The 18,313-nt window shown below is 38.0% G+C and overlaps 2 protein-coding genes across 2 annotated transcripts in view; one reads left to right on the top strand and one right to left on the bottom strand.

Annotated features, from left to right (window-relative positions):
* Window positions 1–18,313, bottom strand: part of LOC311081559 (DNA-directed RNA polymerases I, II, and III subunit RPABC2-like) — a gene marked incomplete at its 5' end in the record, with an annotated part of 120,047 nt that overhangs the window by 85,582 nt on the left and 16,152 nt on the right. The window lies entirely within an intron of this gene.
* LOC311081580 (verrucotoxin subunit beta-like) lies at window positions 10,981–17,740 on the top strand (the record flags this gene model as incomplete). The annotated part of the gene is made up of 2 exons (XM_084112122.1): window positions 10,981–11,131; window positions 15,066–17,740. Exons 1-2 carry the CDS (start codon window positions 11,032–11,034, stop codon window positions 17,738–17,740), a joined length of 2,775 nt encoding a protein of 924 aa, XP_083968248.1. The 5' UTR covers window positions 10,981–11,031.

Here is an 18,313-nt window from a genome sequence, read left to right as displayed (position 1 = left end):
CCCCCTCCCACTCGCTCGTCAGTGCGTGTGCACCAGATTTTCTGTGAACGCGACCGTCTCTTCAGCATCAAAGCATCATTTTCTTCTCCTTGGTTGTTTTGGAACTCCTAGCTCTGGTTGTTAACCGAGGAATTGGAAGCTTGTTAGTAGATTTTCTCTCCGCCATCACGCTTCGTACAATCCAACACACCTGCGAACTTCAGGCGTGTGCGTGTGATATTGTAACGTGCACGAGAGGCGAGGGGGTCGTGCCCATTTGTGGTCTCCCGGAAGATCCCCATCTGTGGCGTGTGCACGACCTGTGATTGACAGTCAGATCTCACACAGCCCTGCGCTGATTGGACCAGAAGAATCGGAAGCGGTGGATTTTGTAAGGAATAATTGACGACAGGCCGTTGAATTATTAGAAAAATAATGCACACCCGAGGTGGTAATGCGGTCACGACGCGAAGCGGAGTGGCCGTTACACCTCGGGTGTGCATTATTTTTCTAATAATTCAACGACCTGAAGTCAATTATTCCGCTTATACTACACTTACCACACCTCGAAACATTGTTCAGATTATGTATTTCAAGACGTTTGTAAAGTTTTTGTCATTAAAACGCTCTTGTATGTAGGACTAATTTCTTACGCATCTAATCCAATGCCTCCGTTGCTAATTCCAAAACGTCATTTTAGAGTTAGTAACGGAGGTTTGAGCCACTGATAGCAGACTAATGCTGGGGACACACGACTAGCTGACACATTCTCAGACTGTTTTCATCGCAGTATATTTTAAACACCGACTTTGATTCACAGACTGAACGCGCTGAACAAGCGTTTGGGCATGATCAGTCATCAAATTACATTCATAACCGGCCTTAAAGTGAGTCCTCGGCTCGGCTTTATGCAGTTATTAGAGAGAGATGTTGCAATAATGAGACAGAAAAGCATGTGCGTCAATAGCCTATTATTATTTATTTATTAATTCAATTCGTTTTAATTAATTCGTTCATTCTTTTTTTTTTCTATTATTGACAGATGATAGTAGACTAGCCAAATAAATGGGGGAAAAAAGCCTTTTAACAAGTAAGGCCTATCAATAATTATTTATTTGTTATATTATCTGCAATAAAAATCCGTGCTGCAGGACTATCCATTTATTTACCCTATATTCAGTTTAATTTTCTATTGATTATAGATAGAAATATAGGCTTTATTTATTAAAATTAAACTGCATGTTTCCATTGATTGTGAAGCTAGACATTGAAAATTGCAGATCAAGCGCATGGGGCTAAATGTTTTTTCTTGTTATGAATTGTATCCTATTTTCCGTTATTACAGTTAACTACGCGAAGTGATATGGAACTGTAATGTGGTCAAGACCTGCCTGGAACTACTTTAGCTGTGCATTTCCCTGAAAATAATGCACACCTTAGAACGTTCGTCAACCAATCAGATTCAAGCATTCAACGGCCCTGTAGTATAATGCTAAATAAATAACAGGCTCCAGGAGGAGGTAGAAGCGTTTTTTTTCTAAAACTGGCTGATTTATGTTGTTCTGTCGGAGCATAGTGAATATGATAAAAAAAATCTGGCTGACTGCAGCTTTAAGTCATTCTTAAAAAAGGAAAACGCTCTGGTTGGTTGTAGCGCTATCCTATTGCGTGCAGAGGGAATTTGAAAGACAACGGTTTATCCCGCCCCTCGGCTTGAGCCGTGCCAATAGTGAGTTGCCAGACCTAACATCTTGATGTATGTCTGGCTTGCCAGGCTACCAGAAGTGTGAATTTATCCTTTATTTTTCCTCAATGTTTTAGGAGTAAATGCCAGCTTATTGAGACCATAGAAAACCTCATTGAGGTGAACAATAGATTAAGTTACGCAATAAAGACAAAAGAGACATGAGAAACAGAGATCAGGAGAATGATCTACTGAAGAAGATTGACACAATGATAGAGCAGAATGGAGGAGGACACTGCAGTCATCAGATGATTGAAATAACTTAAACGTAACTTGATTTGTATATTAATAGTAAGAAATTGTAATTACCATTAATTCTGTAGTATTTCAGCATGGTCTTGTTTGTTTTTCTTTTATTATTACTTTCCCCTTTATTTGGCAGGACAGGAGAGAACTGACTGGAGGTTTATTCTCAGTTTGCAGCTATTGTACTTTTACTGTATTGTTTTATCATTTGTCAGGCTTTATTTAAGCTGGCACAAGTCTTATTTTTCTCTGTCGGTACTTCATCATTGCATCCTCAAGTAAGTTTGTAGGACTATTATTTGTACTTCAAAATATTTTGTGTACAAACACTTAACTAAGACAACAACTAAATAAAGTAATAAACAACCCTGCAATACTATTACTGTCTGTTAAATAAAGCAACACAGCGTTTCATCAGTGTTTCTCTGTTCATCTGGACTGAAGCTCGGGCACTACTCTTCATCATCATCATCATCATCATCAGTGTTTCTCTGCTCATCTGAACTGAAGCTCAGGCTCTACTCTTCATCATCATCATCAGTGTTTCTCTGCTCATCTGAACTGAAGCTCAGGCTCTACTCTTCATCATCATCATCAGTGTTTCTCTGCTCATCTGAACTGAAGCTCAGGCTCTACTCTTCATCATCATCATCAGTGTTTCTCTGCTCATCTGAACTGAAGCTCAGGCTCTACTCTTCATCATCATCATCAGTGTTTCTCTGCTCATCTGGACCGAAGCTCAGGCTCTACTCTTCATCATCATCATCAGTGTTTCTCTGCTCATCTGAACTGAAGCTCAGGCTCTACTCTTCTTCATCATCATCATCAGTGTTTCTCTGCTCATCTGAACTGAAGCTCAGGCTCTACTCTTCATCATCATCATCAGTGTTTCTCTGCTCATCTGAACTGAAGCTCAGGCTCTACTCTTCATCATCATCATCAGTGTTTCTCTGCTCATCTGAACTGAAGCTCAGGCTCTACTCTTCATCATCATCATCAGTGTTTCTCTGCTCATCTGAACTGAAGCTCAGGCTCTACTCTTCATCATCATCATCAGTGTTTCTCTGCTCATCTGGACCGAAGCTCAGGCTCTACTCTTCATCATCATCATCAGTGTTTCTCTGCTCATCTGAACTGAAGCTCAGGCTCTACTCTTCTTCATCATCATCATCAGTGTTTCTCTGCTCATCTGAACTGAAGCTCAGGCTCTACTCTTCATCATCATCATCAGTGTTTCTCTGCTCATCTGAACTGAAGCTCAGGCTCTACTCTTCATCATCATCATCAGTGTTTCTCTGCTCATCTGAACTGAAGCTCAGGCTCTACTCTTCATCATCATCATCAGTGTTTCTCTGCTCATCTGAACTGAAGCTCAGGCTCTACTCTTCATCATCATCATCAGTGTTTCTCTGCTCATCTGAACTGAAGCTCAGGCTCTACTCTTCATCATCATCATCAGTGTTTCTCTGCTCATCTGGACTGAAGCTCAGGCTCTACTCTTCATCATCATCATCAGTGTTTCTCTGCTCATCTGGACCGAAGCTCAGGCTCTACTCTTCATCATCATCATCAGTGTTTCTCTGCTCATCTGAACTGAAGCTCAGGCTCTACTCTTCATCATCATCATCAGTGTTTCTCTGCTCATCTGAACTGAAGCTCAGGCTCTACTCTTCATCATCATCATCAGTGTTTCTCTGCTCATCTGGACTGAAGCTCAGGCTCTACTCTTCATCATCATCATCAGTGTTTCTCTGCTCATCTGAACTGAAGCTCAGGCTCTACTCTTCATCATCATCATCAGTGTTTCTCTGCTCATCTGAACTGAAGCTCAGGCTCTACTCTTCATCATCATCATCAGTGTTTCTCTGCTCATCTGAACTGAAGCTCAGGCTCTACTCTTCATCATCATCATCAGTGTTTCTCTGCTCATCTGAACTGAAGCTCAGGCTCTACTCTTCATCATCATCATCAGTGTTTCTCTGCTCATCTGGACCGAAGCTCAGGCTCTACTCTTCATCATCATCATCAGTGTTTCTCTGCTCATCTGAACCGAAGCTCAGGCTCTACTCTTCATCATCATCATCAGTGTTTCTCTGCTCATCTGAACCGAAGCTCAGGCTCTACTCTTCATCATCATCATCAGTGTTTCTCTGCTCATCTGGACCGAAGCTCAGGCTCTACTCTTCATCATCATCATCAGTGTTTCTCTGCTCATCTGAACTGAAGCTCAGGCTCTACTCTTCATCATCATCATCAGTGTTTCTCTGCTCATCTGAACTGAAGCTCAGGCTCTACTCTTCATCATCATCATCAGTGTTTCTCTGCTCATCTGAACTGAAGCTCAGGCTCTACTCTTCATCATCATCATCAGTGTTTCTCTGCTCATCTGAACTGAAGCTCAGGCTCTACTCTTCATCATCATCATCAGTGTTTCTCTGCTCATCTGAACTGAAGCTCAGGCTCTACTCTTCATCATCATCATCAGTGTTTCTCTGCTCATCTGAACTGAAGCTCAGGCTCTACTCTTCATCATCATCATCAGTGTTTCTCTGCTCATCTGAACTGAAGCTCAGGCTCTACTCTTCATCATCATCATCAGTGTTTCTCTGCTCATCTGGACTGAAGCTCAGGCTCTACTCTTCATCATCATCATCAGTGTTTCTCTGCTCATCTGAACTGAAGCTCAGGCTCTACTCTTCATCATCATCATCAGTGTTTCTCTGCTCATCTGAACTGAAGCTCAGGCTCTACTCTTCATCATCATCATCAGTGTTTCTCTGCTCATCTGAACTGAAGCTCAGGCTCTACTCTTCATCATCATCATCAGTGTTTCTCTGCTCATCTGAACTGAAGCTCAGGCTCTACTCTTCATCATCATCATCAGTGTTTCTCTGCTCATCTGAACTGAAGCTCAGGCTCTACTCTTCATCATCATCATCAGTGTTTCTCTGCTCATCTGAACTGAAGCTCAGGCTCTACTCTTCATCATCATCAGTGTTTCTCTGCTCATCTGAACTGAAGCTCAGGCTCTACTCTTCATCATCATCATCAGTGTTTCTCTGCTCATCTGAACTGAAGCTCAGGCTTTACTCTTCATCATCATCATCAGTGTTTCTCTGCTCATCTGAACTGAAGCTCAGGCTCTACTCTTCATCATCATCATCAGTGTTTCTCTGCTCATCTGAACTGAAGCTCAGGCTCTACTCTTCATCATCATCATCAGTGTTTCTCTGCTCATCTGGACTGAAGCTCAGGCTCTACTCTTCATCATCATCATCAGTGTTTCTCTGCTCATCTGGACCGAAGCTCAGGCTCTACTCTTCATCATCATCATCAGTGTTTCTCTGCTCATCTGGACCGAAGCTCAGGCTCTACTCTTCATCATCATCATCAGTGTTTCTCTGCTCATCTGAACCGAAGCTCAGGCTCTACTCTTCATCATCATCATCAGTGTTTCTCTGCTCATCTGAACTGAAGCTCAGGCTCTACTCTTCATCATCATCATCAGTGTTTCTCTGCTCATCTGGACTGAAGCTCAGGCTCTACTCTTCATCATCATCATCAGTGTTTCTCTGCTCATCTGAACTGAAGCTCAGGCTCTACTCTTCATCATCATCATCAGTGTTTCTCTGCTCATCTGAACTGAAGCTCAGGCTCTACTCTTCATCATCATCATCAGTGTTTCTCTGCTCATCTGAACTGAAGCTCAGGCTCTACTCTTCATCATCATCATCAGTGTTTCTCTGCTCATCTGAACTGAAGCTCAGGCTCTACTCTTCATCATCATCATCAGTGTTTCTCTGCTCATCTGAACTGAAGCTCAGGCTCTACTCTTCATCATCATCATCAGTGTTTATCTGCTCATCTGAACTGAAGCTCAGGCTCTACTCTTCATCATCATCATCAGTGTTTCTCTGCTCATCTGAACTGAAGCTCAGGCTCTACTCTTCATCATCATCATCAGTGTTTCTCTGCTCATCTGAACTGAAGCTCAGGCTCTACTCTTCATCATCATCATCAGTGTTTCTCTGCTCATCTGAACTGAAGCTCAGGCTCTACTCTTCATCATCATCATCAGTGTTTCTCTGCTCATCTGAACTGAAGCTCAGGCTCTACTCTTCAACAATGATGACCCACAAAACACACCATACAATACAATGTATCCATATTTAAAGCAAGACTGAATCAGTGCTTGATACATGCACAGCACTGCACTACGACTAGATCCACAATGGTAACTAGCACCTGCACACATGCATCTTTTTGCACTACCCTGTGGAGTTGCATTCAGAATGTTATACAGAGACGATAATTCTTCTGCAACTTTAACCTAAAAAGTGAGCTCAAATAAAAAGTCTAAAACCCAGTTGTAAAATGTTCCACCTATTCCAATTTTATTCAATTTAATTAGCAAACCTTTCTATGTCAAAGAAGACTGCAATCATGTATTCTTCCATTATAAAAACTTTTTTAGCTTTACATTTTCAAACAATACCAAAAGCATCTGCTGTAGACCTGCTTTCCTAAAACCACTTTGAAACATTAATAACACTTCCCTTTTTCCAAGATGAAATTAAATCACAATATTTTTTTTTTCCATTTCTTTACATAGAGGTAAGAGCTATGTATGAGTATATAACTATTAGGTGTTGTTACATCTTTCCCAGGTTTAACTACAGGGAGCACAATTGCAGTTTTCCATTAGGAAGGACACCCTCATTCCATATAATTAAGTCCAATAATGCTTCTAATACTTTTGGTGATCATTTCTTTAAGGTTTTATAACTTAACATATATTTACCTGGTGTTGTATTTGAGTTATTAATTACTGTTTTTAATTTAAAATAATTAAACTTGTCATCCAAAATAAAATCTCGCTTTTTCTTGCAAGTATTCCCATATATTCTGAATTTGTTGTTGTCTTGTTAAGAATGTATCATCTACATTTCAATGCTATGAGCTTTAGCAAATGTTTGAGCCAACATTGTAGTCTTGTCTTTATTTGTAATCACTATCTTTTCATTTTCCTCCATTACAGGCAATTTTTTGAAGCTGTCAATTCCATTCATCTTCTTTATCATACGCCTGACTGCATTTATTTCAGTTTCCTTTCCTATTGTGTTGCAGACATTTTGCCATGCAGCCCTTTTTCTATTTTTTTAATAACCTTTTTTAAGCTCTTTTCCTTTGATAATCTATATCTGCTTCTGGGGTTCTCACTTTCTTTTTAACATTTGAAATGCTCTATTGCTTTCTCTGAGTGCGTTCGTCATTCCTCTGACCACCATGGCACATTCTTTCTTCTATTGTACCCTTAAATAGAGGGATAGACTGAGATGCTGCTCACCACTTTACCATATCTATCATCAACACTGACTATCAAATTGTTCTTCACATAACATTTGAAATATTTCCCAATCTGCTTTTTTATATGTCCATCTTACACCATTTCATTTTTGTAGTTGAATCTTACTTTGAATTTCATAGATCACTGGAAAATGATCACCTCCTATATTATCCTTAGACACTGACCATGTTCCCTAAACAAATGACCATATCGCATTTGATAGCGAAAAACAAGTTGAACAGTTATTTTATTTATTATTTTGATACCATTTAAATAGCGCATTTTACGGAATATTAAGGCATTTACATGCACATTAACTAATGCGGGTTGCTTCACAAAGCTTCCGGATCTCGAATAAATAACCATAGCCTACATGAAAGTGGTTTGAAGACAATGGGTTGCACAAATAAACTTATTAATTTGATTTGTATGATTAAAACTAGTTGATACAGTGGAATGTGCTTAGCGTTAATGGATGGACTACAATTAGGCCTATCTGTAAAATGCTGCTGCAAACTTATTTTGTTAGGTTATGTATTATTAAAAGACTAGGCCTTTATATCTTATACTGATAAAATACTGATTTATACTGATTATTATTTCTGTGCATTTACCATCTTTAACCAGCAGGGGGACTCAGCGCTTGGTATGCGTTTCAAATGACTTATTGAATAATAATAATAATAATAATTCATTACATTTATATAGCGCATTCGATGAATGTTTTGTTGTGTAACTAAACATTACTCAACATTCTCATTGTTGTTTAATGTTATCTCAGTTAAAGGCGAATCTAATCTAAATCTATGTAAAAACTGCACGTGTAAATCTAGCTATTAATACAAACACAAGCATCCCTTTTCAAATAATTTCATGGACTGTTCATTTAATTGATTTATGTTCATTTGATCGCTTTCACAACATCAAGTAGCCTTTCCAATCAAACAAATATAGCCTACTACGATTATCTAAAATTATAGTGCATGTCTGTAAGTTTAACTGGGAGGAGTTTCAGTGAACCTACAGAAAGTGAAAGTTTGAATCTGAAGCTGGTGAAAGCGCGTAAATAAATCACGAGTTTATTTGAAGGTTTTAATGAGGAAACAAAGTCTTAGTTTTATACAAGAGTCTAAAAAAGACAACTTCAACTCTTATCCAATGCACATAAACTGAAAGAGATTTGCCCTGACCTTTTTCTTCTTGTTACTCCCTCACCAAACCTCTAGACTGAGAAAGAAATGTAAGAATCATCTATATCAGATTCATCTGAAATCATATGATGCTTTGTGAGAGAAAAATGTCTGAAAATTAAGACACTCACCTTGAAAAAGAGCCAAAAAAAGTTGTCCAAAAGTCCTGTCCAAAAAGTTGCTTTTTATTTGAAATGTTCTAACATGTAATGCTTCTCCAATGAACAAGAGAATATTGAAGCTCTAGTACAAGTATTGGAAATATCAAAATCAGATTTTTAAAAAGAAATCATATTAAAGTAACAAGATATTGAAGATAATGAATGTAGAAAATAAAACGAGAAAGCCTCCAGAGGGGGGCGCGCGTGCGCTTCATTCATGCTCGTCTGAACATCAGTCAAATTCACACTTTCGGTTTCAAAACCTTCAAGGCGTTGGTGAGACATAATACGCATGTGCACGCCATCGGCGTTCTCACAGGTTCGCGTTTTTGAATTTTGCGCAGAAAGAACTTAAGAGTTTTCTGTTGAAACGGTGTCGTGTTGGCGGCCCCATAGTTGGTGACTGATGATCGTTGCGACGGAGGAGAGTCAATCAGGACTAGCTTTGACAGTGGCTTTGTTCTGGAGCTGCTGTAAAGCCGAAGCAATCTCTGTTACTTTAATTTTCTATTATCAATGTAAAGCCGCTTTGGAACAATCTACATTGTTAAAAGCATTATATAAATGATCTTGACTTGACATGACTTGACTTTACAAATCATGCACTATGGTAAAACGTGTTTTTAGGTCATAACAAAACAGGTATACGTTTTTTCAATGAGCCTGCGTTGCCACAACAACACAACAATGCAATGCGTAGGCCTTATTCAAAATACGGGTAAAATCAAATTGGAAAAAACACTTCAATACAGTATATTTTCAATATTTTAAAACAGTAGTCTATATTTTGCCCTACATGAAAGCTTGTTTCCGTCACAGCATAAAAATATATAAAAGTTAATTGCAACATTTTATCTCACAACTCTGACTGTTCCTCTGAATTCTGAGTTTACATCTCACAATTTCAATTTTCAATTTTTTTTGTATACTTTTTTTCTCCCATGACGAAAGGAACCCAGTTTCCACTTTACAGACTTTTTATATAGTGTATTAACCCAGGTAAAAAAGTAGTATACTTTAGTGTATTAGAAATATGAATGAAGTACATGAACAAGTGAAGTATAAAACAAGTATGCTTCTACTTGTTGTGCTTTATTTAAAGAGTATTTAATATGTACTTTTTAAAAGTATACTTCAAAAAAGATGTAATTAAGTTCAACTTAAGAGTCCAAAAAGTAAGTATACTAATTTACCAGTAATCAAATTATTTTTTAAATGTAGGCCTACTTTTTGAAAGTGTACTTCACACTTTTTTTTTTAAATTGTATAGAAGTTTATTTTTTTTTAAGTGTATTAAATTTGACATACTTAGAGTGGCAATTCAGTGTACTTATGGGAAGTATATTTGTTGGAAATTAATTGTTAGTATACTTTTTTAAAGTGTACTATGATCTCACTTCATTAGAAGTGTGACTTCTGTACACTTTATAGTACACTCTAAAATGAGTGTATTTTTAGTGGCATATCAGAGTACTTTCATAAAATATGTTAAAATACAAAAATGTATAGTGGTAATTTAGTGTACGCTTATTTGTAATACAGAGTTAGTATAATTTTTGAAAGTGTACACTGATTTCACTTCATCGGTAGTGTAATCTTAGTACACTGTAAACAAATTTGTTTCTACCTTATAATAACATTGCACTGTAAGTATATGTGTCTATGATGTTTAGGTTGTAATTGAACTTCACTTCAAAAACATTATTATTGTCATAGTGGGACACTTTAAAAGCACTAAATATAGTTAGGAAGTGCATTTGTGGATCACTTGAAATATTACAGAGGCATACTAAATTAACATAGTTTATAGTAATTCTAAGTATGATAGCAGTATGCACAAAATGTACTTAAACACAACTATAATTTGCCCTGCAATGCCTTTTTAAGTGTATTTCCATTAGAATGGCGATACAATGCAATTGTACTGTAAGTGCTTAATTGCTCATGAATCTTGATTTTCATTAGTGTATTTTAGTGCACTTGAAGTTTAAAAAAAGTTGTTCTATTTTAGTATACTATTTACACTTGAAGTGTAGTCAAATAGATGTTAAGCTGAAGTTAATACATAATTGAATACACTTAACTATACATGGATTTGACGAAAATAGTACAAAATGTAGAAAATATACTTATTAAAAAAAATATACTTTAATACACTTTATTAAAGTATATTTTTAAAATAATTCTTTTTCACCTTGGAATGTCAGTGCTGCAAATGTGCATCTAAGACACTTAATTAGAAACAAAGTTATATTTTTTCTTTATATTGTTCCCTCCGCATGGCAACAGCTTTTAATGTGTTGTAGCCTAGTTCATATAACTGCAACCTCACGGACCTGTTCTTCTCATCTGATTGTCTTTAGTATGGATTCAGTGGGAGTGACCGTGATAAAAAAAGCAGCTTTGGGGAGATCCTTCCAGTTGGGCATGCTGTATGACTGCAGAAGTGATGCATTAATACCAGGTACTAACACACACATACACACACACACACATACATATACATATACATATACATATACATATACATATACATATATGCCATTTAATGAAAACAAGTGCAAATCCAATTCAAAATTAAAACAGAGAACTAATAACAACCCAGGTAATAGTTTTTGGTTCCCAGAATGTTCTCGGGTCAATCCAAACACATGCATATTTAAAGGGGTGGTATAATGCCCTTTTCACAAGATGTAAAACAAGTATCTGATGTCCCCAGAGTGTGTATGTGAAGTTTTAGCTCAAAATACCTCACAGATATTTTTATATAGCATGTTAAAATTGTCAATTTTGAGGGTGAGCAAAAACGAACCATTTTGTGTCTGGCCCTTTAAATGCAAATGTGCTGCTGCTCCCGGCACAAAGGGCGGAGGGTCAGGGTATATTTTGGCAAACCATTTGCCAATCACATCTAGCAAACAGCAAAGCAAACTGTGGTACACCCCATTTACCAACACGCGATGGGTAACTCGGAAAGCACAGTGTTATTTTCTGTTTTCCCAGCACGGTACCATAGAACGGCAGCGAATCAGTGTGCAGTATTCAGGTCAGGTGACAAGGCTGCTTGCTTGCCCCTTTGAAAAGACGCACTAGCTGAGAGTTTCGTCAAAGCTGACTAAAAGTGATCGAGGATGGATTTCAGCGAACTTGATGAACCCGTGACATCTTCTTCGGGGCGTAAAAGGAAAATAAAAGATTAAACTTTTTCACGGAATCTTGCTAAAACAGCATGTTAGTGGTGAGGGAAAAGCTCTCTGTATTGCGTGTACGTTAATCACAACAACAAAGTTTGACCGGCGTCTATGTCAGCTGAGAAGATTAACGTTACAAAGATTAACCAAGTGTTTTATTATGTATCATAGCAATTACTTGGCTTTGTTTAATTCTCAATAAAACTTCTGTAGACGTCTGATAGAAATAAAGTCAGTCTGGTTAGTAATAAGTGAAGCTGGTAATGCTGTTTGTGGAGTTGTTTAATCCTCCTCTGCTGAGATCTTCACAGATTTAATGTCTTCTTTTCTCTTCAGTTGATTTCACCTGAGGCTGTGGCTGAAATTACTCCATATTTAATATACACAGATTGTTTGGCTACGATAAGGTCCAATTCTGGTTTATTTCTTTGCTCTTGGCTGACATGTGGCATTGCTATGCAGAGGTGTAAAGTCCAGGTTCAGAAAGTAAAAGTCCTCCTCAGTATTTTGTTCCAATCACCTGGATTTGCTAATTCAGACAGGAGAGAGAACTAATTAGTGAAATCAGCTGACTGAGTTTATGGGTGGAATAAACATATGGCAGGACTTTTACTCTTTGGGCCCTGGATTTCCCACCTCTGCTGCTAAGCCATTTATTTTGTTTATTTCTTTTGTAAAAGTTAGTGTTTAAAGGTTTTAATGATACCTTATTTATTTAAGGTAGATTTTAACTTATTTGACTTACTTATATTTGAGTAGCCTTGAAATAAAGGAAATAAAAGTTTTTGTCACAAGGGTACAAATATGTACCCTATGCCAAGGGTACAAAAGCTATACCTAAAGGTGCACTGTTAGACCTTACCAGGATTTTTTTTTTACAGTAAAATACTGGCAACACTGTTGCCAGTGATATACTGTTAATTGTACAGTTCTTTACTGTAATCTACAATATGTTACTGTAAAAATGCACTAAATTAAAACTCGAGTTAACTAATTTACAAAAGTAATAGTACATATAGGACTTTATATTTAAACTAATATAATTTACAAAAGTACTAATTTACAAAAGTTATAGTAATAGAACTTTATATTTAAACGACAGTTGGTCAATTTAAAGCGGTCGGTTTCTGCAAGTGAAATTAGTTAACACAAGTTTTAATTCAGTGCATTGTATTTTTACAGTAACATACTGTAGATTACAGTAAAGAACTGTACAATTAACAGTAAATTAGTAAATTGACAGTATTTTACTGTAAAAAAACCTGGTAATGTCTAACAGTGTAGTGGATCCTACCTGTCGCGATGTTCCCTTCTTTGCATTCTCTCAACCTTTTTATCATAACAACCTTTGCAACCTTTTTATCATAAAAAATCTACATAGCCTATCATTCCCAACAAAAGAATTGTTTAGAGCAAAACATGTTGAAGATTAGTGGACAGGCAGTCAATTCATTAAATAAGCTATTTCCTCACAAAAACGGTTCTGTAAAGCCTCTTCTCCATCTCCATTGATATCCATAAAAAAAAAAACAGACTATGGTCTCCTTTCCTTTTTTTGGCTGAAGGTTGCAGGCTTGTCTTCTAGTGTTTTTTATGCATAGAAACTGTATCCATACACTTTCATCTCATCCCTTTTCCCACATTTGTAGTAATGACACTATAACGCAAACTGGAAATTGAGCACGCAATAGTTTTCTCGTGAGCACGCGATAGTTTCTCGTGAGCATGCGAAAGTGTGTATATTTTTTTTTTTTGCAAAGGTCCCCTCAGGGGCTCCGTAGATACCAGCTGAAAACAAGAGAGAAAAAATGAAGTTCTAAACATAGTTTCTAAACATAGTTCAGAAGGAGCCTAAACATTCAGTCCTGTCAATCATCCCTGTTGATCCCTGTTGAGGACAGCAAATTTGTTTATCATTAAAGGGGGGGGGTACAATGGTGTTTCATGTATTCAGAGTTGTTTACAGTGTTAAAGAGATGGATTCTCATGCTAAACATGGCCAAAGTTTGAAAAAAATATTTTGGACGAATAATGGAGAATTTCTGTGCCGAAAATCTTACTTCCGGGTTAGTACAAGTTTCGGCTGTTTTTTTCCGATCGTGGATCTAAGTACAACTGGATCAGATTTCTGTCTTTTGCTGGAAATCAGCACATAAGTGAATACGGTATACGCGCTTGACTCTATAGACCCTTTTACAGTTGGTAAACATGGTGACGTATTTGTGTGGGCGGGGCTTAGCTGGAGGCAGAAAGATCCCTCTGGCCGCTTCACTAACGCTAGTTTGCAAGTTTTGTTAGCTTGTTTTTTAACAATGAATTGAGAAAAATCCGATTTTGGCTTAATGTGCAAGGTCACTCACTGTCCAGGACCGCGATTGTTATTTGCAAAAGTTCATTTTAACGGACGGAAACAGATGATCGTACACGCTCAGTCAATGGACGAGCTGACAGTATTAACGTTAACGCGTCGCTACCTCCGGTCGAGTGGCCTGACTTCTACACCTACCCGATAGAGAAACCGAGGGTAAAGAGAAACTGAGGGCATATATATATATTTAGATGCCTATAACTATGTGCTGAATGGTCATGTAAAGACAATCCGCAGTTCTGCCCAGCCAGCGCCAAGAAGACGACAATGTAAAGAGTGACACTACGGTGCAATTTTAATGATATGAATATTTTCTAGAAATAAAAATTCCAGATACAGCATACTCATTTTCATCGATTCTTGCACCCAACAACACAACAAGATGACATTTAATAATAAAATTAATAATTTAAGATCCTTATTATGTAGCCGAATCTGTGCTGGTTTGTATTGGCCGCCTCCAGTTTTCCGTTTGTTTTGCCTCCAGCTAGCGCCGTGACGTAACTGTGATGTCCGCGCAAAAGGGGTCTATAGCTCCGCCCACGGCACGCCTACAGGAGCTCGGCTTTTTCCGGAGAGAATCGGAAAGCTGTATTTTTCTTTTATAAACATGATAAAACTAAAGACTTTTTGGAGATAAGAAGGATGCACTACTACTCTATAGGTACTCAAGATTAACATGAGATTAGGTGAAACTGTGTATGTTATGTACCCTTTAACTATTAAGACTGAATGAGCAAGAGAACATGTGAAACAAGACATAAAATAGTTTTTAGACATAAAATGTGATTCTAATAAAAATGAATTGTTGAAAGCTAATACACATTTTCCTTCTTCAGGGATCAGACCTTGGAAAATAGAGGAGATGAAGAAGAATACGGACTCTCGTTCCCAAATTAATACAAAATTCAATGTCGAAGCTTCAGACTCCATTCAGGACAAATCGAAATTACTAGATATTGACGGTGGGATGAGCCTGAGTGTTTTAGGTGGACTCATCGAGGTTAGTGGAGCAGCAAAGTATCTCAATGACACCAAGAAGTCTTTCATACAGCAGAGACTGACGCTACATTATCATTCAACCTGTGAATTTAAAGAACTGATCATTAACCATTTGCCTAGCATGCAAAATATGCCAGACAATTATAATGATACAGCTACACATGTAGTGACAGGAGTGGAGTACGGAGCAAATGCCTATTTCATTTTTGACAGAACAGTTTCATTAGATGAGGACACAACCACTGTGAATGGAGATTTAAAAGTGGCCATTGAGAAACTGAAGGGTATTTCAGTGAGTGGAAATGTTGATCTGAAGATGAATGACAATGAGAAAAACGCAGTCAAAAATTTCACATGTACATTTTATGGCGACTTCCTGCTACCGTCTAACCCGACCACTTTTGAAGATGGGATGAAGGTTTATGCTGATCTTCCAAAACTGCTGAAAGAAAACCAAAAGCTGGCAGTTCCTCTGAGAGTTTGGCTTTATCCTCTGGACAAACTTAACTCAAGAGCTTCAAAATTTCATAAAGACATCAGCGTGAATCTAATCACACAGATAGAATCAGTGATTGAGAGTTTAAATACAACTGTGATGAAATGCAGTGACCTAATAGAAGACTCTCCTGCTCAGACATTTGCTGCATTTCATTATAAAATTCAGCAAATGAAAAACAACTGCTGCATGTACAAGTTGAGACTCGTGAAGACACTCGGCTCTCTGCTGCCAAACATCCGTGGAGACGTGATGAAGGAAACTGCACTGAATGATCTTCTACAAGAACATGATAAATCTCCATTCAGAGGAAGTAATCTTGCAGAATGGCTGAATGGGAGAGAAAGAGAGTCTGAGATCATTAAAACGGTCCTCAGACAGCTGAAGGATGCTGGCGCACAGGTGGAAGTCAACATAGATGTAATTATGATGGATCTGGAGGTTAGGAATCTCGTCAGTTATACGTTCACATCATTAGACTGGTCAGATGCGCTTCTTCATCAACAAACTGCATATCTAAATTCTTCAACAGAAGGAGAAACTGATCAGAGAAGCCCTGATTCAAAGCAAAAGTCTTGGCTCAGTCCTAATGTCATAAAGTTCTTGAGGAACAATTTGGAGATATTTAATAACTTGACCAAATCCAAAGACTGTAAACCAGCCAAGTTCATTGTGTCCTCTAGAGAAATGGAAAATCATCCTGGTTCCTGCATTCTCCTGTATGAAAGTGAATGTGATGAAGCTGTTTGCTTTACTCCTCCATCCACACCAGCCTGTCCAATCACTGAAGAGGTCAAAGGTCAGAGTGTGGTTCTGAAGGTTCCTCCGTCATATCCTGCTACAGAGGAGCTCAGATTACTGTATAAACCGAAGCAGGACACAGTCTGGAGATCTGAACCTGTGCTGAAGGATCAACACACAGTTACTCTGACTGATCTGAGACCAGGAACTGAGTATGACATCAAGTGTGCAGCGGTGGGGAAACTCAACTACACTGTAGACAGTGACGTGATCCATCTAAGGGTCATAGAGAAGAAGCTCATCATGATGACAGAGTCTGTCATTGAAAATCTGAGCTTTACTGAAAACAAGTGCGGTGAACTTTTGCAAGACACCAGGATAACCACATTTAGTGCATTTCAGAAAAATATTGAAGATATGAAACAATTCTGCCAAATCTACAGACAAGATTTTGATAAGACAATTCATTCGCTGATCCGTTCAGTTCAAGTCTGTGAAGAAGAGACTTGTACTTTGACCAATCTTCTACAAGCTCACGAGGAGTCTCCATTTAACACACAGGACCTAATGAAGTGGATTAGAGAGAAAGAGAAAGAATTAAATACAGTTGGGGAGTTTCTTCAACAATTATTGGACTTGGGGGCTGAAGTGAACACGAGTTTAGATACAGCTTTGTCTGATGTTAAGGTGGAGAATGTGGTTAGCTACATGTTTAGTTCTCTTGAGCAGCCAGACAAGCTGCTTTCTGAACAAGAAAACTATCTGAAAACTCAAACAGTGTGGAAGAATCCAGGATCGACTCCTCGAACATTGACGTGGCTCTCTGGAAACATCAGGGAGAAAATGAGAGAAAATGTAATCATGTTTAAGAAGCTGATGGCATTACATGACAGTCAATCCACTAAATGTATTATTTCCTCACAAGACCACAAAAATCATCCTGGTTCCTGCATTCTCCTGTATGAACATGGATGTGATGAAGCTGTTTGCTTTACTCCTCCATCCAAACCAGCCTGTCCAATCACTGAAGAGGTCAAAGGTCAGAGTGTGGTTCTGAAGGTTCCTCCGTCATATCCTGCTACAGAGGAGCTCAGATTACTGTACAAACCGAAGCAGGACACAGTCTGGAGATCTGAACCTGTGCTGAAGGATCAACACACAGTTACTCTGACTGATCTGAGACCAGGAACTGAGTATGACATCAAGTGTGCAGCGGTGGGGAAACTCAACTACACCGTAGACAGTGACGTAATCAACGTTACCACAGAGGTATGAAGAAATATGTTCATTAAATGATTGATTAGAGACATATGCAGTTTTATGAGAGAAAGTTATGAGGTATATTTTATACATTATGCCATTATTGCCAATGTCATCATCTTATCAGGTGTTAATTAGAATCAAATGTGTTTTTCAGCAAAGTACATGGGACTGAGCAGATAAGGGTGAGTCGTAGGCTACTTTATCTGACTTATTTTATCACTTTTTTTCTATTAACCATAAACCAACAACTAAATGATGTAAAATATTATAGCATGTTTTCTAAAAATGTTTTAGCATTTCATACTTTTTCTAACATATCCCACTAAGCAAAATGATGTCCAAAACACGTCTTTTCAACGTCTTTGTCACAAAAGTCGGACGTTGAAATGACGTCCACTGAGGAGCCAGAATGAAAGTTTTTATGACGTCTTTTTCTGACGTGTTCTGCACGTCCGATATAGACGTTCATCGAACCTTCGTACAAGCTTAAAACTAGTTCAGATGTGGCCATTGTGGACATATTTTCAGCATCATTTATGGTCTCATTTATACATAATTACTTTGACTATTGCTGTCAGATGATCT

Source organism: Abramis brama (genome assembly GCF_963993115.1).
Source record: "Abramis brama genome assembly, chromosome: 1".
NCBI lineage: Eukaryota > Metazoa > Chordata > Actinopteri > Cypriniformes > Leuciscidae > Abramis > Abramis brama.
This window is presented reverse-complemented; position numbering and strand designations above follow the sequence as displayed.